Below are 21,151 nucleotides of genomic sequence, written 5' to 3' on the forward strand. Positions count from 1 at the left end.
GAAGGGAAGGAACCATATTGGAGGTACACACTCACCTCGCTCAGGTTCAGTTCTACCAGTTGATCATATTTACATCCCTCATCAGGTACCAGGTCCTGTTTAAACTCCTCTGCCAAAGCTGCAATTTCTATTAAAAGAAAACCACACTGAGACAAAATCCCAAGGAGTGAAAGTGAAGTTGCTTATTTGTTAACAGAGGTTTCTTCATAGGCAACAGGATAATACAAATTTATTTATTTTTTAAAAAAATTTCTTCACCTAATCCTCTCAACTCTTCTAACTGTTGCTAAAACTAGCACATAACTAATAAAACTTAAAACGAAGCAGATTATCAAAATTGAAAACACTGCTACCTAGTAAAAGGCTTTCACAAACAAATATGTTTTTAATTGCTTCCTAAAGGACATAGTCTCTAGTATCCTGGTAAAGCATTCCATTTCCGAGGACCTGCCACAGAAATGGCTGTCATTTGCATCTTTTTGTAATGAGTTTCACCAAGAACCTCTATCCAACAACTCCCTGGATAGAAATTTGCCCTCCCAAAATTCAGAATCTTTCTTTACTGGACACGTGCATAGAATCCTGTGCTAATGTGCTGTTGCTTCCCACCTCAGTTCATACTAAGCTGGAATTGTTCTGTATTAAAAAGGTTTCTTTCCCACGCCACCCCTCCTATGTTTTTTTTCAGGGGACGTAATTGGTATGTCTGCATTATCCCTGTCTGTGGAGAACCTCTGTCAGTGGCAGTCAGGATAATGTAGCCAAGCAGCTGAAAACTGCAAATTTGAGGTTGCTTGTATTGCTGAACTGTCCTGCAATCAACCCGCAGAAGACTATTATTTAGGTGGTAGAAGTAAATGATGCTCACGATAGTGTTCTGGATAAATTTAGACCAGCCTTCTCTGCTGGCCTAAATCTGCTTCATTGTACAGACAGACTGAATATTTTTGCCATCTAATTGAAATGCTCACGCTCTACTCCAGCCCTATATGAATACTACTGAAGCAATCTGTAACAATTATCAGTAGCACTCTATATAGTGCTGCTGAAATCCAAAGATAGCAACTATCTAGATAAGAGCTATAGGCTGCCTTTTCATTATCTAAGGTAAATGTGTTTGAATACCAGGGCCTATATAGCTTTGTATGTGGAGGAGGCAGGCTGCAAATCTAAATGGCCGAGCATATAGGACTGAAGTGGGAGAGCACAGCAATACAGGATTCTATGCACATGTCCAGTAAAGCCTTTTGGAAGGTTCTGGGTTTGAGGAAGGCAAACTTGTCCAGGGAGCTGTTGGAAGTTGTCATCAATGGTGTGGCTGTCACTGGAGAAATAAGATTTCTTTAATACAATGAAATGGAGATATGCTGTTTAACTGCATAGAAAGTGATTTACAACCTAAGATTTTTCTTTTCCTTTGGTTTCCCATGTCTTTTATGGGACTTTTTATTCTGTGTTTTTTGAAATAATGATATTGCCATAAAAATGAAAAAACTAACCCCCTCTTCTACTAAACTGCGCTAGTTCCTATGAGCATCGGGAGCAGCACGGGCCATTCAGCGCGGCTCTCCGCACTAGAAACTGCTAGCGCAGTTTTGTAGAAGAGGAGGTAAGAATGTACACTCTTTTGCAATTATTGTTAGCATTTCCTATATCATTTCAAATAAATGCACGCCCTTACTGCATATGTGGCGAACAAAAGGAAATTAACATTTATATCCAAGTGATTCTGCTACTAGTGGTGACCAGTCACTCCCAATAAAGAATTTATTTCTTTATTTTATAAAATTTATAAAATGTTCATCAAAAGTGCTAGAACATACAACTGGATGACCTCTCTTAACACTCATCATCATTATCCAACTATATATAAAGCAATAACCTATTTTTTCCATTAAAAATATCCCCTCTTATATGTCCCCCTTTTCCCCCAGCCTCTCCCCTTCTCATTGAACCCCTGCCTGCCCTCACACTCCATCACTTTTCCAAAGTACAGTTCCAACTAGTTGTCCATTGGTGCTTCAGATATCTCCCACCCCTCCAGCAAGATCCTCCTTACTCCTTCTACCCTCAATCCCCCCCCCTTCTTACTCCCTATCAGGGCCTTCTGGGAACAATAGACTCAGTTTACTTTCAGCTTAGCTGTCTTACTCTCCCAACAGCTTCTGGATGCACTTGGATAGGACTCTCGCTGCCTTTCCAATACATATCAACATGATGGCAGATAAAGGCCAAATGGCCCATCTAGTCTGCCCATCTGTAGTAACCATTATCTTTTTCTCTCTCCGAGAGATCCCACATGCCTATTCCAGGCCCTTCTGAATTCAGACATAGTCTCTGTCTCCACCACCTCTTCTGGGAGACTGTTCCATGCATCTACCACCCTTTCTGTAAAAAGTATTTCCTTAGATTACTCCTGAGCCTATCACCTCTGAACTTCATCCTATGCCCTCTCATTGCAGAGTTTCCTTTCAAATTAAAGAGACTTGACTCATGCGTATTTACATTACATAGGTATTTAAACATCTCTATCATATCTCTCCTCTCCTACCTTTCCTCCAAAGTATACAGATTGAGATCTTTAAGTCTATCCTCATATGCTTTATGATGAAGACCACATACCATTTTAGTAGCCTTCCTCTGAACCGACTCCATCCTTTTTATATCTTTTTGAAGGTGCAGCCTCCAAAATTGTACACAATATTCTAAATGAGGTCTCACCAAAGTCTTATACAGGAGCATCAAAACCTCTTTTTCCCTACTAGCCATACCTCTCCCTATGCAACCTAGCATCCTTCTAGCTTTCGCTATCACCTTTTCAACCTGTTTGGCCACCTTAAGATCATCACATACAATCACACCCAAGTCCCGCTCTTCTGTCATGCACATAATCTTTTCACTCCCTAATCTGTACCGTTCCTTCGGGTTTTTGCAGCCCAAATGACCTTGCATTTTTTAGCATTAAATTTTAGCTGTCAAATTTCAGACCATTCAAGCTTTGCCAGGTCTTTCTTCATGTTATTCACACCATCCAGCATGTCTACTCTATTGCAGATTTTCGTATCATCCGCAGAGGCAAATCTTACCCGACAACCCTTCAGCAATATCATTTATAAAAATGTTAAAAAGAACAGGCCCAAGAACAGAACCATGAGGCACACCACTGATAACATCCCTTTCCTCAGAGCAATCTCCATTATCACTACCCTCTGTCGCATTCTACTCAACCAGTTCTTGACCCAGCCCGTCAGTTTGGGACCCATCCCGAGGGCACTCAGTTTATTTATTAGACGTCTGTGTGGAACACTGTCAAAAGCTTTGCTAAAATCTAAATACACCACATCTAGCGCACATCTTCTATCCAATTCTCTGGTCACCCAGTAAAAGAGATTGATCAGATTTGTCTGACAAGACCTACCTCTAGTGACGCTGACAATCTCATCTGCTGTATTTATTTCTCCATTTTTCCCTTTTCCCCATGATCTACACTAACAAGTTTTGGGTTGTTTTGCCACTTCACACCTCTCTATCACTTGCATCCAAAATTTCTGAATTTTGGTGCACATCCACCCTATGTACATTGAAGTGCCAATTTCCCTCACACAGCCTCTAATGTCTATCTGAGGCTCCTGTATAACTCTGATTTTTTTCTGATGTTAAAGTAACACTAAGATGCCATTTGTAGTTTTCCTTAGGACACTGTAAATCACCCCTTTCAGCTTTTTTACAGAATCCCACAAATCTTTCAGTTTCTTCCTTTCTACCAACTCTTCTCCTTTGAAGCTCTCTGAATAAATGTAATGGTGGGCTTTTATTAAGTTTCAAGTTTATTAAATTTGATATCCCACCTTATCAATATTCAAGGTGGTTTTAAAAAGTTAAAAAATACAGAGAAAGCATAAAAAAGGAAAGACAACAAAACCTACAACAGATAAACATGAAGCAATTAATAAAAACAATGATTAACTGATACGAAGGGAGAATGGGAAGAAATATAAAATTTGAATAGGAAAGAACAACAATGGGAAAAATGAAAGGCAGGGAAAACAGAGATTGGCCAGATGGCCAAATCTAGCATAAAAGATTCAAAAGCATTTTTGTTATTTTTTTTTTTTAATTCTTTATTCATTTTTAAAACTTTCATCAAGTGTACAACAATCATAATAAACAGAATTAATCAGAGCACTTGCATATCTTATCATTATAATCTAAACATACAAATGTAGCCCTCACCCCACCCTCCCTGAAAGCCCTTCATTCATAATAAGAAACCTATATTTGTATCCCTCCCCCCTCCCAATATTATATGGTGTATGACTAATAGAAAAATGACATTTAATCATGACAAAAAGACGTTAATGGCTCCTAAATTTTAATAAAATTATTATAATTTCCATTTTGTATCGCTATTGATCTTTCCATTCTATATATGTGGCATAATGAATTCCACCAAAAATTAAAGTTCAACCTAGTATGATCTTTCCAGATCGGATGTACCAGTTTGTAGTTTAATGAGCGTCCAAATGATTTAAAAACAATAATCTTAAAAATAATCCACAAAGGGTGTATACAGTCACAAGTGACCCACAGGATAAAAACCAAACAACATATAAAATAAAAATGACCCAACATGAGCCGTGTTTCGGCAGAATACATTGGAGTCTTGTGAGTTAAGCTGTTTGTTTGAAGCCTCCTAACTACTTGGATTTTTAGTGACTTTTATGTTTTTATATTTAAGCCAGCTAAGGACCCTATAAGACTCCCCTGAGAAAGCCATTTTATTCTACCAAAACATGGCCCGTGTTTGGTCATTTTTATTTTATATGTTATTTGGTTTTGTCACTTTGCAAAAACAGCTATTACAATAAAAACTGACATTTGAGTTTTACAAGTGAAATCAGGTGAAACGTGGTGTTAAGTACATTGAGCATGAAGCCATGCAGACTTACTGTAGGCTTGTGAAAAGAGAGGTCATCCAGAGTAGCAAGAATCCTTGACAGACTACTATTAGCATGCAATATAAACAGGAAGGTAGCATATATAATATGCAAAATGCACATGCTCAAGACCAGCTGTCCCTTCATCATCCTACCTACAAACTTGCTCCAATAACTTGATATGCATTTGCAACAAATCTGAAAACCACTGGTGTCACTTTAGCCAGCGTTCCTACTCACCTCCTCTCCCAGTCTTGGCCAGATATTTCTTCATACGTTCGTTGTAGGGAAAGACGGAGGTGGTGGCACCAATCTCTGCACCCATGTTGCAGATTGTTGCCATACCTAGAGAAAGGAGGAAGAATAAGAAACAGTGAGAGAAGCAGCAGTGATTCTCACTCTCTGGAAGGTAGGATGAAGAATAGAGACCCAGCATGGATGCACCTTGCCATGTACAATTGCTTTTAAAAATCAAAGGACTGTTGTGGTATAAAATCTAAGGAGGAAAATTGCATCTTTGATTATAAGATATTTAATTCAGACCCTGTAGCAGACAGGAGTAGGGAGGGTCACTTTATTTTAAAATATTTATATACGACAATAAAAGCCAACAGTTTATCAATGCAGTTTATAATTTGCTTAAATAATAATAAATTAAAACACAAATGTAGTCACTGCATCAATTTAGTGGGAAAATCCCTTTACTACACCTCTTACAATCCTCTAGACGCGATGATTGAGTGTTGACTCCCTTGCTGCGGTCTTTTTTCATTCAAAGCCGTGGGTGGCAGCTCCTCGCACAATCTGCACCTATGATGTCAGACAGAAGGATTCCGATTCAGGTGCACATCGCGTGAGGAGCCATCACCCACAGCTTTGAATAGAAAAAAAGACCGCAGTAAGGGAGCCGACAGTCGATCATCGCGCCAGAAAAGAAGGGAAGGAGAGAGGGAGGGGGAAGAGAAATGCTGCTGCTGCATGGGGGGGAGGAGAAATGCTGCTCCTGCACCCAATTGGAAAAAAGAGAGAGGAGAGGAACAAGAGATGCCAAGTCCGAAGGAGGGAAAGGAGATACCAGACCATGGAGGGGGATGGAGAGATGCCAGGGCATGGAGGGGGAGGGAAGGAGACAGATGCCAGACTAGGGGAAAGGAGGGAGGGAGGGAGGGAGAGAAAGGAAGGAGAGAGATGTCAGACCGTGGAAATAGGGAGGGTAGGTGAGAGAGTTAGGAAGGGAAGGTAAGACATGGAAAAGTAGATTTTGAGAAGAAAGCAGAAAAATTGAATGTTAAGTTAATGCCAAAGATGGACGCAAGGCAGAAAGTGAAGACGGAGAGAAAAACAGTTACAAAGGACAAGAAGGCCCTGGAAACATAGTTAAAAGCACAGAAAAATGAAGTTACCAGACAACAAAGGGAGGGAAAATGATTTTATTTTCAATATAGTGATTGAAATATGTTAGTTTTGAGAAAGGAAAGATGTTAAACTTTAACTGTGAAGGCTGCAGAAAAATAGGGTACTTGGAGGGCCGCAGAAAAAAATAGTTAATGTCTTATTAAATAAATGACAATTTTGCATGAGGTAAAACTCTTTCTGTTAACAGTTAAAGGAAAGATTTATAAACTATAAAGAGTTTTACCTCATGCAAAATTAGAAACGAAGATGGTAACTGACAGGGTTAACGGTCAGTCTAGAAGAGGTATGCAGGCAGATTGATAAGTTTAAGGGCAATAAATCCCCAGGACTATAGCTGAACTGCTTCAACTAATAGCCAATCTGTCGATCAAATTGGGAAAGATTCCGGAAGACTGGAAAGTGACAAACGTTATTCTGATCTTCAAAAAAGGTTCGAGGGGAGAACCGGGAAACTACAGACAGGCGAGTCTGACCTCAGTACCGGGAAAGATGGTAGAGGTGCTGATAAAGGATCGCATCATTGATCACCTTGATGGACACGATCTGATGAAGACCAGCCAGCACGGTTTCAGCAAAGGCAGATCTTGTTTGACGAACTTGCTGCACTTCTTCGAGGGAGTAAACAGGCAGATAGATAAGGGCGACCCGGTCGACATTGTATATCTGGATTTTCAGAAGGCGTTCAACAAGGTTCCACATGAATGACTACTTCAGAAAATTGCGAGCCATGGAATCGAGGGTGAAATACTCACGTGGATTAAAAATTGGCTGGAGCATAGGAAACAGAGAGTGGGGGTAAATGGACAATACTCGGACTGGAAGAACATCACCAGTGAGGTGCCGCAGGGCTCGGTGCTTGGACCTGTGCTCTTCAACATCTTTATAAACGATCTGGACATTGGAACGACGAGTGAGGTGATTAAATTTGAAGACGATACAAAGTTATTCAGAGTAGTGAAGACACAGGGGGATTGTGAAGATCTGCAACGTAACATAATCAAGCTCGAGAAATGGGCATCGACATGGCAAATGATATAAGTGTAAAGAGGCAAATGGATAAGTGTAAAGTGATGCATGTCAGAAACAAAATACAGGATGTCCAGGGCGGTACTTGGAAAGACCTCCCAGGAAAGAGACTTGGGAGTTCTGATTGACAAGTCGATGAAGCTGTCCATGCAATGCGTGGTGGCAGTGAAAAGGGCAAATAGAATGCTAGGAATGATTAAGAAGGGGCTTACGAACACATCGGAGAAGGTTATCATGCCACTGTACCGGGCCATGGTATGCCTTCACCTGGAGTACTGCGTCCAGCACTGATCGCCATACATAAAGAAGGACACGGTACTACTCAAAAGGGTCCAGAGAAGATTGACCAAAATGGTTAAGGGGCTGGAGGAGTTGCCATACAGTGAGAGATTGGAGAAACTGGGTCTCTTCTCCCTTGAAAAGAGGAGACAGAGGGGACATGATCGAAACATTCAAAATACTGAAGGGAATAGACTTAGTAGAGAAAGACAAATTGTTTACCCTCTCCAAGGTAGGAGAACGAGAGGGCACTCTCTAAAGTTGAAAGGGGTTAGATTTCATACAAACGTAAGGAGGTTCTTCTTCACCCAGAGAGTGGTAGAAAACTTGCTCTTCCGGAATCTGTTATAGGGGAAAACACCCTCCAGGGATTTAAGACAAAGTTGGACAAGTTCCTGTGAGGCTGGACTCATTTAGAGCACTGGTCTTTGACCTAAGGGCCGCCGCGTGAGCGGACTGCTGGGCACGATGGACCACTGGTCTGACCCAGCAGTGGCAAGAGAGAGAGATGTCTGCTCAGTGGAGGGGGATACAGTGGAGAGAGAGTGATGCTTAGTCTGGTGAGGGGGTATAGGGGAGAGAGAAAGATATGTTAACTTATGAGTACAATTGTAAAAGAGACAAAAGCTTTTAGCATTTTGATTGTTGATGATGTGATTTGCAATTCATTAATTGGAGCTGAAATGTTTACAAGTATTGATTATTTTGTAGTTCATTTTTGCAATCTGTATTTATTGTTATGTGAACATTTTTATTCTGGTATCATGTTAAATATTTGTCTTCTTTTAATAAAAGATCAAGCAATACATACTTTTGGTTTTATTACAAGTTGGGGATCGAGAGTAAGTTGAATCAGACAAGGAATTTGAGGCAGAGAGACTGGAGGTACACAGGTACGGAGTAGGGAACGTTTTGTAGAGAGTTCTGGTGTAAAGCTTGGTATAGGTGTGCTTTTAAGAGATATAGACAAGTAGGTTAATGAGGATGGATGTCACTGACACACAATGGTTAACAGTGTTGCAATCTTGTGTGGGAAGATACTTGGCGGCCCTCCTTCAGCTCATTTGAATCCAGTGACCCCTGTTCAAAAATTAGCGAAGACCACTGCTTTAGAGGCTGTAGAATGAGGATCTTTGCCTTGTGCCATGCTAATAAGATTGAGAAAAACTGCAAAATGTTATTGGGCCCATTCCAAAGCAAACAGATATTATCAAAAATAAATAAATCAAAAGGTGAAAGTGGTACAAACTGGTATGGCCATGAACTAATTTAACTCCTAAAAACGTCTGGCTGAATTGCTCTTTATTTTCACATATCAAAGTATTTGATAAGAGTTTACACAGTTAAAATAAATCAAATCGGGCAGTGTAGCTATCTTGATCCTCAGATTATCACAGAAAATTAAATTATTGCCTGTGCAGGAGATAGAATCCACACCCGGCCCATGATACTCCACAATAGCACCAGTCCCGCCTTTCACTGTGAGAATTCCAGCAACTTTCAAAATTATGTCTTTGGGAGAGGTCCAACCAGACAGTTCCCCAGTCAGTTTCACACCAATCACCTAGTGAAAGAAAAGCAGAGAAACATGGGCCCCAGGATTTAAATGGGAATCATCATCAGTTTCTGGTCACTTCAACACACATTAAAAGAACCTACTAGAAAATCTTGTATAGTTACCAAACAGCACTGAAACCATAACCTTCGATTCCTATACAGAGCAGATACAGAACAGCCACCTTCAAGACACTAACATGCTAATGCAGGGGTGCCCACACTTTATGGGCTTGTGAGCTACTTTTATAATAACTAAGTCAAAATGATCTACCAACAATAAAATTTTAAAAAAACACAAAGCACACTGAAAGGCAGAGAAAATGTTAATTATTCATATTCTGGGTTTTTTCAAAGAGGTCACGGCAGATGACTCTATGCAATGTCACCTCAGTAAAAAAATACAAAAATAGACAAATACACCCCCTCCCTTTTTACTAAACCACAATAGTAGGTTTTAGCACAGGGAGTTACGCTGAATGCCTCGCGCTGCTCTCAATGCTCATAGGCTCCCTGCGCTAAAAAACGCTATTGCAGTTTAGTAAAAAGGAACCATAGTTCAAAATATAGACAGCAGATATAAATTCTCAAAACCGACACATTTTGATCACTAAATTGAAAATAAAATCATTTTTCCTACCTTTGCTGTTTGGTGATTTCATGATTCTCTGGTTGCACTTTCTTCTTCTGACTGTGCATCCAATCTTTCTTCCTTTCTTTCAGCCTCCTGTATGTTTCCTCTCCTCCAGACCTTATTCTGTCCTCCAACTTTTTCTTTCTGTCTCCCTGTTCCCCCTTCTTTCTGTCTCCCTGTCTGCCCCCTTTCTTTCTTTCTCCGTGCCCTCCCCCAAGCCACTCGGTTTGCTGCCACCGCCATCGGGGAACAGCCCCCAAGCCACCGCCATCCCAAGTTTTCCTTGCAGAAGCGTCGCGCTGACCAGCATTCCGCTCCCTGACGTCAATTCTGACGTAGGAGAGGAAGTTCCGGGCCAACAAGGCATTTCTCCTTATTCCATCCAGCCTGAGCCCCATCTCTCCTTGATCCAGCATTTCCCTTCTGTGTCTGTCAGAATTACCATTCCACCTATTTTCCAGCATCACCCTTCTTTGTGTCCATCTCACCTATATCCCTATCTCACCACTTTTTCAGAATCTTCATTTGTCTCTGTCCTTGTCTTTACCCCATGTTCACCATTTGCCCTTTCAATGTCTTTATCTTCCACCCCCCCCCCACTTTTTCAGCATTACTTCTATGTCTCTATTTCACCTCCTCTTCATGTCCCCTCTGTATCTATATCCTTATTCAGTAGGTCCTGCTTACCCTTTCTCTTCTTTGTGTCACTATCTCCATTTTCAGCTTTCCCCCCTTTTCCTTTGTTACTGCACCCTGTAGCCAGAATCTTTCCACCCTCCCTCCACTCCGGCCCAGCCCAGTATGAAATATTTCCTTTTGTTTCCCTCCCCTCTCTCTTTCTCTCTCTCTTCTCCTCCCTCACCCACAAGTCCTGCATCTGGCCCTCTCCCTTCTACCTGCACCTGGCAACACCCCCCTGCTCCGCGGCTCTCTTAAGCAACTCGTCAGCAGCGGTGATCAAAGCAAGCTGCCGACATCGAGGCCTTCCCTCTACGAGTCCCGCCTTTGTGGAAAAAGGAAGTTGAAACAAGCGGGACTCGCAGAGGGTAGGCCCCGACGTCAGAAGCTTGTGTCGATCGCTGCTGCTGAGTTGCCGGTGTGGCCGGAAGCAGGTAGAAGGGAGAGGGAGATAGGAAGGCTGTAGAAGCTCCGGAGAATGACACCGACTCCGGCCAGGATGATTTCTTTTTCAGGCTGCTACTGCCGCTGCCACGCTCCCTCCCCCCCGAAATGACAAAAACAGCCTAAAGTGGATGCCCGGCGTCAGCGTCTTTGACGTCGGGGAGAGAAAGGCTGATAGGCCCGGTAGATCGGAACGGTAACACGAGTCTATCACGGAGCCCGGGATGGGCTCTGCGATCGACTCATGTTGCCTTCCTGAGCTACCGGTCGATCGCGATCGACGTGTTGGGCACCCCTGTGCTAATGTGGCTCAGTGCTGTTTTGCGAGACTACCACATTCCAGTCTAGAGTCCTCCGTGATGCTTATGTTTATTCACACATTTCTTGAACAAAACAAGAATGAATGTTTCTTTTTTTTTTTTTCTTGAAATGATGTTAAGCTAAGATCCTATATGTAACCCCCACCCCTCTCCCGACTTTTTAGGAGATTAGGATTAACAGGAAGGTACATAAGAAGGAGGGACTCAGCTGAAGGAAGGCCCCAGAGCAGGCCTGTGAAGAGTCTTGTTGGATGATGAGTCTCATAAAGGTACAGATAGGCTGGGGAGAAGAAAGGTATAGAGAGGCCAACCGTTGCTGTTTTTGTTTCCTACCACAGAAAGGAAGGTTTGACAGTGCCGCTGAACTCACCTGGCAAGGGATGATGGCTGGCTCCAGAGTTGGAGCTGAAGAGAAGGGGGAGAGAGGGCCTGGAGCTGAAGAGAATAAATAGAGGGTGTTAGACTCATTAAAGGAGGGAGGGGCTAGAGAGAAAGAAGAATGGTGCTGAGCCCGTGTGTGTGGAGTGACTGAAGGGAAGTGAGAGAGGTGCTGAATCTGTATGTGTGGGGAGGGGAGGCTGGAAGGAAGGGTGAGAGGTGCTGAACCTGTGTGGTTGGGGGAGGGGAGAAGGGAGGGAGGTGCTGGATCTATGTGTATGGGGAGGCTGGAAGGACAAGAGGTGACAGAGCGGATATGATTGAAACATTCAAAATACCGAAGGGAATAGACTTGGCAGATAAAGACAGATTGTTCACCCTCTCCAAGGTAGGGAGAACAAGAGGGCACTCTCTAAAGTTGAAAGGGGATAGATTCCGTATAAACGTAAGGAAGTTCTTCTTCACCCAGAGAATAGTAGAAAGCTGAAACGCTCTTCCAGAGGCTGTTATAGGGGAAAACACCCTCCAAGGATTCAAGACAAAGTTAGACAAGTTCCTGCTGATAGGTAGGGCTAGTCTCAGTTAGGATGCTGGTCTTTGACCAGAGGGCTGCCACGTGAGCGGACTGCTGGGCATTTTGGACCCCTGGGCTGACCCAGCAGTGGCAATTCTTATGTTCTTAACCTGTGTTGTGTGTGTGTGGGGGGGGGGGGGCTAGAAGGAAAGTAGGGAGGTGTTGGATCCATGTGGGGTGCTGGAGCTGGAGGGAAGGTAGAGACTTGCAGGAAGGAGGAGAGAGAAGGGATTAAAGTCAAAAACTCCATGTTTTCTTCCCAGAGGGACTGCTTCAAGTGTTGGCCTTTCAGAAGATAACTAGATAGATTCTGGTTTTGAATGGATGATTTATAGAGAAAATCAATAGATGTACTGTAATTTGTTAACAACTTCTCCAATTGAACCTATTGATTATCCTTTACCATATGGATGATTCTTAATTAAAGTGTTAAACCTTCAAGGTCACTTTCTTGGAACTAGGATTCAATTCAGCAGCAAGGAAGGTTGGACCTGTCCTGGGACCAAATTGCTCCAAGTGACCTCTTGGAGCAGAGTTGTGGTCCTTTACATACCCTCTTGGTTTGTAAAATCTTTGGAGCAGGCACCTATAGGTCTGACAAATGCTGTAAATCAGGGATCTCAAAGTCCCTCCTTGAGGGCCACAATCCAGTCGGGTTTTCAGCATTTCCCCAATGAATATGCATTGAAAGCAGTGCATGCATAATGTGGCCATACGTCCCGTTTTGAACGGGACAGTCCCGTTTTCAGATCCCCTGTCCCGTTGTCCCCACACACAGCTTCGGGACGCCCAAAATGTCCCATTTTCAGAGACAGCGTCCGGAAGCTGTGCGTGGGGACAACGGGACAGGTGATCGCTTCCTGTCCCTCCCCTACCGCACCAAAAAAACCAAAAACAAGCCTCCCTCCAGGCCCGATTTAGGTCTACCGCCGCTGCTCCTCTGCTGTCACTACTCGAACCCGGAAGCCTTCTTTCCGACGTCAATTTTGACGTCGGAGAGGACGTTCCGGGCCAGCCAATCGCTGCCTGGCTGGCCCGGAATGTCCTCTCCAATGTCAGAATTGACGTCGGAAAGAAGGCTTCTGGGTTCCAGCAGTTTGCAGCAGAGGAGCAGCGGCGGTAGACCTAAATCGGGCCTGGAGGGAGGCTTTTGTTTTCCGCGGTATGGGGGGGAGGAGGTAGGCAGGCAGGCAGGCTCTGGGGGAGGGAGGGAGGTAGGTAGGCTTTGAGGGAGGTAGGCAAGCAGGCTGACAGGCTGGCTGGCTGGCTCTGGGGAGGGAGAGAGGTAGGGAGGCTTTGAGGGAGGTAGGCAGGATGGCTAGCTCTGGGGGAGGGAGGTAGGTAGGCAGGCTTTGGGGGAGATAGGCAGGCAGGCTGGCTCTGGGGTAGGTAGGCAGGCAGACTGGCTGACTTTGGGGGAGACAGGCAGGCTGGCTCTGGGGGAGGCAGGAAGGCTGGCTCTGAGGGAGGTAGGCAGGCAGACTGGCTTTGGGGAAGGCTGGCTTTGGGGAGGTAAGCAGGCAGGCTTTTTGGGAGGGGGTGGGACAAAGGCTGGAAGCAATGAGGGGACATAGGAAGGAGGGATGAAAGAAGGAGAGAAAACGTCAGAGTAGGGGGGGTTGTAAGTAGAAGAAAGACTAGGGAGATAAAGGCCTGGACCAAAGGGGAAAGACAGGAGGCAGAAGCAGGACTTTGAGAGGTGCAGACAGAGGGGGAGAGCCCCTGAGGAAGAGCAGAGAGAGGCAAGATCATAACAGAGGAGGGAGAGAGAGAAAGGGAGACCTGAAACAAAGGTACAAAGGAGAACTGAGACTGGATCTGGGGGCACTAAGGACATAGGAAGGAGGCACTGGGGGCACTAAGGACATAGGAAGTAGGCGCTGGGGACACTAAGGACATAGGAAGGTACTGGGGGCACTAAGGACATAGGAAGGAAGGAGGGAGGGAATAGAAAGGGACAATTGTTGGGCCTGAGTGCAGAAAGAAATGAAAGATAGGATGCACAGTCAGAGGGAAACACAACCAAAGACTCATGAAATCACCAGACAGCAAAGGTAGGAAAAATGATTTTATTTTCAATTTAGTGATAAAAATGTGTCAGTTTTGAGAATTTATATCTGCTGTCTATATTTTGCACTATATTTGTCTATTTTTCTATAGTTACTGAGGTGACATCATTGAAAACCACCCAAATATAAATAATTAACATTTTCTCTGCGTATAGGGTGCTTTGTGGGGGTTTTTAAATTTTATGGTTACCATTATGAAATAATAAGATATTGTGTGTACATGAAAAATGAATGGAAGAAATTGGGGGTGGGGCTAGGGTGGGATTGGGGCGGGGCTGAATATTAATAGATGTCCCGTTTTGATGAAAAAAATAAATGGTCACATTATGCATGCACATAGATCTCATGCATATTTATTGGGGAAATCCTGAAAACCCGACTGGATTACGGCCCTCAAGGAGGGACTTTGAGACCCCTGTAAATTGCACTGAATTAGAACTAAAAAGACAACAAAACCAAAACCAAATGCAAGACAACTTGCATAGCACACTATGTGGTATTTTCCATGTATATCTGGGAGATAATTTGAATCTTCTGCTTGCTTCTGACATGGCGAGAAAACAGCAATAGGAAATCAAGAAAAAGGAAGCATTTTCTTAAGGGTTGCCTATTTTCTACTGAAACATCAAGGGATGGAGTAATTTTCCATTCTGAAAAACTTTTAAAAAAATCCAAAAAACAAAACAACAAAAAGGTTAAAAACCTGATTGAGAAACAGAGAATAAAAATCTTCTAAAAAAGGCTAGGATGAAAAGGGAAACACACAAATGAAAACTGTAAAGCCTGCTGGAACACATCCTCTTGAGAAGACAAGAAAAAAGTAACGGTTAAACTTCCTGACATCTAAAAGGACAAAAGATACTTTGAGAGCTCAACAAAAACCTCAACTCTGTTGAAGCTTTGTTCTATAGCAGTAATTTATTCTACAAAATTGGAGCAGCCAATAAACCTTTGTTGTGAAACTTTTGTTGAAGACATAAGTCTGAGGAAAGCTTGAATAAATTTGCCTCTTGGAAACAAAATTATCTTATGGAACACAGAGTTTTAATATGCCTTGAAATTACAGGCCAGCAATTTAAACTCAACTGAATCAGCAGCTTGTGTAAATAAAGTCAACCTGAGGAATGGAAGACCTGATCCAGGAATCAAACCCATGACTTCCATAACGCAGAAAAAAAGGCCTGAAGAGGCAATGAAAGGAATAGCAAAGGGAGTGGCAGTCCTAAGAGAGCCAACTGAAAAGATACCAGCAAACACTAGTATAGCAAACAGGATAAAATTTATTTACACATCAACCCAATGTAGTCACATTTTGACATCAGCTTGAATTGGGATAAAATATCACTGGGCAAAAACAAGGTACACCACTGACTACATAAGACTTACCAACTAAAACTCTTCCAGTTTTAAAGAGCACTGCACAGATTCACAGTGTATGGCTCCGATTCAACCAAAATGCCCTAAACTCCATCTCCATCTGGAATGTACTAATCATACTGGGTTAGTTTTTGAACTAATGACTTCATGTAAAAAAGTCATATAAAAATGTGAATAGTGGAGGAATTTCTTAAAATTTTTATCATGAGCCACAGCAGAAACACGCACCTGAGAGGTGCTTTTCAAAGTACCGGCAACCCCAGACAAACTGGTAATTTTTGGTCGTTATAAGCCGGCACTGTTTGGAAAATCGCCCATAGTGCTTGTTTAAATATTAATAAGCCCATTTTACTACCATTTTAATAGTAATGAACTCATTGTACTACATTTGCATGACAGAGTCGGAAGCTACTAAGAAGCTTGGAACCAGTTTAGCGACCATTGTTAAAGGCACGGTAAGTTTTGAAAATCCAGCCCTTATCTTTTTACCAGGTGTTCCCGATGGTAGCAGAGGAGAAGACGCCAACGTCAACTGAGGTGTTTATGTTGGTGCCAGCTTCGATGTTGAAGATGGTCTTTGTGGCTCAGTGTCTTGAGGTAGTGGACATTCTCAATGCTCCCGATGAAGATCCAAAAAGTTTTTTGAACTGGAGTTGTCTAGTTTTTTTTTAATGTGTCGAGCAGCACTGACAAGAATCTGGATGGTGAGCAGGACCAGACACTGAAGACACCAATTATGTAGATCAGTCACTGAAGTGGTCCTGTTGCACCAAGTGCACTTCTTAAAGCCACTGGAAAGCTCTAACATGGAGGGGAAGACCACCGATGCAAGATTGAAGGACTCAATGGTCTGGGAAGGTTGATTAAACTTGTACCCGAAAAAGGCTCGATGCTCCCAGTCTAAAAACAGACTTGGTAGGGTCAGATGGCCCAAAAACTGGGAAAAATGAAAAGTTTTACATAAGGGAAATAGAAAAAAATAAAATAAAATGGCGAAAATAATTATCAGGAAGGCACAAAAACAGAGTGATGCACTTTTGGACTGACTCAAAACCCCCCACAGCTTCTCAGCTCCTCAGAAAACTGAGAACTAATGACTATGCGAGCAGACGTCGGGCAGGAAGGCACAGGTGCATGCATGGTACGGGCAGTCTTGAGACCTTCAAAAGATTTAACATACTTTTTGCACTATCTGTACTGGGCTCCATGGATCACGTCACCCACATGTGAAAATATGCTGCCCGTTTGTCCTGGGATAAAAACTGGGAACACGCAACAACCATGTGTGTGGTTTGCTAGGGCTAACAAATAAAAAGGAGGAGGTACAGTAAACATGAAAGGAAGAAATCTACAAACAGCAAGCAAGAGAAAAAGAAAATGGATTACACAGTAATCACTGTTTGATAAACTTGACTAAATTCGTTTTGAGAGCTAACGTCGTACTTTCTCCACTAGAATCTAAAGTTACTTTGGCAAAATTACAGCCAGTATTTCTGTGCTGGTTTATAAAAAAACCTATTGGTATCCAGGCTGTTGGCTTTCTTCCAGTTACACAGCCTTTGAGCAATGGGCTGGTGGAGTTTCAAACTTTCACAATGCAGCATAATGGATTTCTCTGTTGGTATCTTGAATAAATCTGCACTCAGCCTCATTCTGGAAGACTCAGTCAAATCAATAGATCGGGGGACCACAAATTCAATGATTACTGTATAATGAGTGATTAAAGAGTCTATAGTAAATTTGATGCAGAATCACTCCAAAATAATCAATAGTAGTTCATAAAAATAATATCAACTTATAGTGAAACCGTGCTCAGAGACATGGAGGTGAAAACAAGGGGCAAACCCCTAAACTATCACCTCACCACCCAATCATCGCATATTCAATATATTTTCGGTTGATATTTTAAAAATCTTCATTTGGCTGTGTGCCCACAGGTCGATGCTTTTTCATATTATAATAGTTCAATAAATATTCAAACAAGGACATCTTAAATCCCAGGTTCCGACGTGGCCCATTTCGATCCTGCGTCAGGGGACCAAAAAGTTTAACTCGAAATAGTGCTTCAAGGGTGGGAATGTCTCAAAAAGCTGAATTCATTTACAGCTGTGACTAGTGCAATGTTTCCCCTCCACCAGTTCTAACGGCTGGAAGACAGCAGAATTAACCCTGTCAGTTCCAACTATATCAGGGGTGGACATCAGTCTTTAAGGGCTGCAATCCAGTTGAATTTTCAGGATTTCTCCAATGAATATGAACAAGATCTATTTGCATTCACTGTCTTCATTGCATGCAAATAGACCTCATGCATATTCATTATGGAAATCCTGAAAACTCAACTGGATTGCAGCCCTTGAGGATCAAGGTTGCCCATCTCTGAGCAATATGGTCAGGATGCCATCTACAGGTTAACTGCATGATCTTTAAAGAAACAGAGTTTTCACAGAAAGAAACATGCCCAGGATAAAATAAAGAACTTATATTAGTAATTTAAACTCTTATTTTGCCACATATGCACTCTAACTTTGAAAGTTTATCCTTCACTCACTTTAATTTACTTAAACAAGCAGGGAAGAGAGGAGCTCTGTGATCAAGCTTCCGACCTCATGCGCGTCCAATCCACGCCCCCCACTCAGCATTCCCTTACCTTTGGGCACTTCAGCTCCCATGGGATTCCTGCCATGACATCAACAGCATCGGCTCCACCCACACCAATACAGACAGCACCCAGGCCTCCTCCATTGGGGGTGTGAGAATCTGTACCGATAAGCAGCACACCAGGGTAAGCATAGTTTTCCAGAATAATCTATCAAGAAATAAGGCAAAGAAAAAGTTCCATACTTGTCATGTTTTAGTAACATTTCAGCACCATAGTTTATGCAGATATGGATTGATTGGGTCATTCACTTTACCCAGTAACCAACTGTTAATATATAGTAGGTTCTACTCTACCTCCGATCATCTCTCTCCCGTTAAAGACTGCCTGCATCAAACTGCCCTTGTGCACATTTATATAGTCACACCAAATGCCACAACTTGGCTCTAAATCTTGAACATCAAATACACAAAATGGGCCCAATATTCAAAATGATTTAATCAGGCAAATGAAGCTCCAGTCTGGTTAAATCTTGCTGAATGGGCCATTAGAGGATACGAGATCAGCAGCATTTAACTGGACTGTGCCATTGAATGTCCCCTCTGACCAACATGGTACTGTTGGGGTAGTAAGGGGCAGGGCAGGATTAACCAATAGGCCAAATAGGCACGTGCCTAGGACCCAAAATGGTCAGGGGGGCCCGATGAAGGAGGGCATCAACATCGATCGGCAATGCGGGTCCCATCCCGATCGGCAACACGGCCCCCCCATTGACGGAAAGTAAGACAAGCAAGCAACGCGGGTAAGAAAGGCAATGGGAACTGTAATTGTGCAAACTGTGCTGCTTGCCCAAAGCTTCCCTTTGATGCAGCGTCCTGTTTCCGCCTGGGCTCATGGTGGGGTGGAGCGGGGCAGGGGTCCCTCGATGAATTAATCCTGCCCTGGTAAAAGGGCAGAGTCAGGAGTTACATGAGCACCAGTGATATTCAGTACCGGTACCCACATAGCTAAACAGGCAACTAGGACTGCTCAAATAGCAGGCCTATCTTTGCCTAGTTAGCTATGCAGCTAGGACACTGAATATTGGCCATAGCCACATACTTGCAGGTACTGCATCTGACCCAGCTATGAGGACCAGCTATGAATATCCAGGTCTAAATTAGCTGGTGATGGTCAGCATTTATAAAAAAAATATATTGACCACTACCAAATAACATCTTTCTCCACTGACCTTTGCTTTTATTCTAAGCATGATTGAATTGTATTGTTATGTGATCAAATAAGCGTTTATGTTTACAGTCAAACCTCGGTTTACGAGTGTACCGATTTGCAAGTGTTTTGCAAGACGAGCAAAACATTCGCAAAATCGGCGTCTCAGAAACTGAGTTTGACTCGATTTACGAGCGCCACCCCCCGCGATCCGGCATCCCCCCCCAGCAATCCAGCATTCCCCCCCCGCGATCCTATATCCCCCACGAGCACCAAAACGAAATCCCAGCACCCAGCACCAGCACCAACGCATAGGACATGTTGGTGCCGGTGCCCGAAGATCCTCCCTCTTCTGGGCTGGACGGTGCGTCGGAGATCCTCCCTCTTGCCTGTGCTGGGTAGAGAGCTGCACGGGAATGGGGATGACGGGAATCCCACGGGACCCGTGGGAATCCCGCGGGTTCCCCCTTTGGGTCACGGAGATCCCGTGGGGACGCCCCATAGGGTCGCGGGGATCCCGTGGGGACGCCCCCTAGGGTCACGGGGATCCCGTGGGGACGCCCCCTAGGGTCACGGGGTTCCTGCGGGGTTGGATCGCAGTGCACTCGAGCCGCGAGGGTAGTCTCCTCCTCCTTACCTGCTCTGTCGCAGCACACAGCCAAACGGAAGTCTTCCCGATGTCAGCACTGACGTCGGAGGGAGGGCTTAAGCAAAGCCCTCCCTTCCTCCGACGTCAGCGCTGACATCAGGAAGACTTCCGGTCGGCTGTGTGCAGCAGGGCAGGTAGGAAGAAGGCAATGGCGTATGAAAGAGGGGGAAGGGGGCGGTCCGCCCCAGAGAATGTGCACAGCCGGTCAGGTCCCCCGATCGACCGACAACAGGCCCGGCCGACAAATCTCCCTGCCCTGTAGCCGCGAATCTAAATTACCTCTTACAGCAGCTTCACTACTCCAGCTGCTGTAAGAAGGTAATTTAGATTTGCGGCTATAGAACAGGGAGATTTGTCCGACCGGGCCTGTTCTGTCGGGTGCGAAAGCGCCACAAAGGGAGGGAGGAAAGGTGGAGTGGAGAAGAAAAGACGCTTAAGGGGGGAGAAGGCCGCTGAAAGTACTGGGGAAGACAAAGGGGTGGAGAAGAACGCTGAAAGGACATGGGGTAAACGGGAGGAGGGGGGGAAGGATGCTGAAAGCACATGGGGAAGACAGAGGGGGGGAGAAGGACCCTGAAAGCACTGGGGAAGACAAAGGGGTGGAGAATGCCACTGAAAGGACATGGGGAAAACAGGGGTGGAGAAGGCCGCTGAAAGGACATGGGGAAAACAGGGGGGTAGAAGGCCGCTGAAAGGACATGGGGAAAACAGGGGGGGAGAAGGCCGCTGAAAGGACATGGGGAAGACAGAGGGGGGGAGAAGGCCGCTGAAAGGACCTGGGGAAGACAGAGGGGGAGAAGGACACTGAAAGGACATGGGGAAGGCAGAGGGGGGAGAAGGATGCTGCCTGACAGGACATGGGGAAGATGGTGGGGGAGAAGGACACTGAAAGGAAATGGGGAAGAGGGAATGGGGGAAGACGCTGGCAGGGAAGAAGACAGAGGTGCCAGACTATGGGGGGAGCGGAGGGAAAAAGATGGGTGCCAGATCAATTTGGGAGGGGGGAGAAAG

General features: G+C 44.1%; 1 protein-coding gene across 2 annotated transcripts in view; it reads right to left on the minus strand.

The window, feature by feature from the left end:
- Nucleotides 1-21,151, minus strand: part of ACO2 (aconitase 2) — a 183,014-nt gene that overhangs the window by 115,471 nt on the left and 46,392 nt on the right. For both annotated transcript variants that reach the window (XM_033929388.1, XM_033929389.1), the window contains exons 5-8: nucleotides 18,334-18,492; nucleotides 9,072-9,222; nucleotides 5,178-5,282; nucleotides 36-127 (exon numbers count right to left, since the gene is read on the minus strand). In XM_033929388.1, the coding sequence (XP_033785279.1) occupies nucleotides 36-127; nucleotides 5,178-5,282; nucleotides 9,072-9,222; nucleotides 18,334-18,492 (507 nt within the window). The remainder of the gene's footprint in view (nucleotides 1-35; nucleotides 128-5,177; nucleotides 5,283-9,071; nucleotides 9,223-18,333; nucleotides 18,493-21,151) is intronic.

Source organism: Geotrypetes seraphini, chromosome 2 (assembly GCF_902459505.1).
Source record: "Geotrypetes seraphini chromosome 2, aGeoSer1.1, whole genome shotgun sequence".
In the NCBI taxonomy this organism is placed as follows: domain Eukaryota; kingdom Metazoa; phylum Chordata; class Amphibia; order Gymnophiona; family Dermophiidae; genus Geotrypetes; species Geotrypetes seraphini.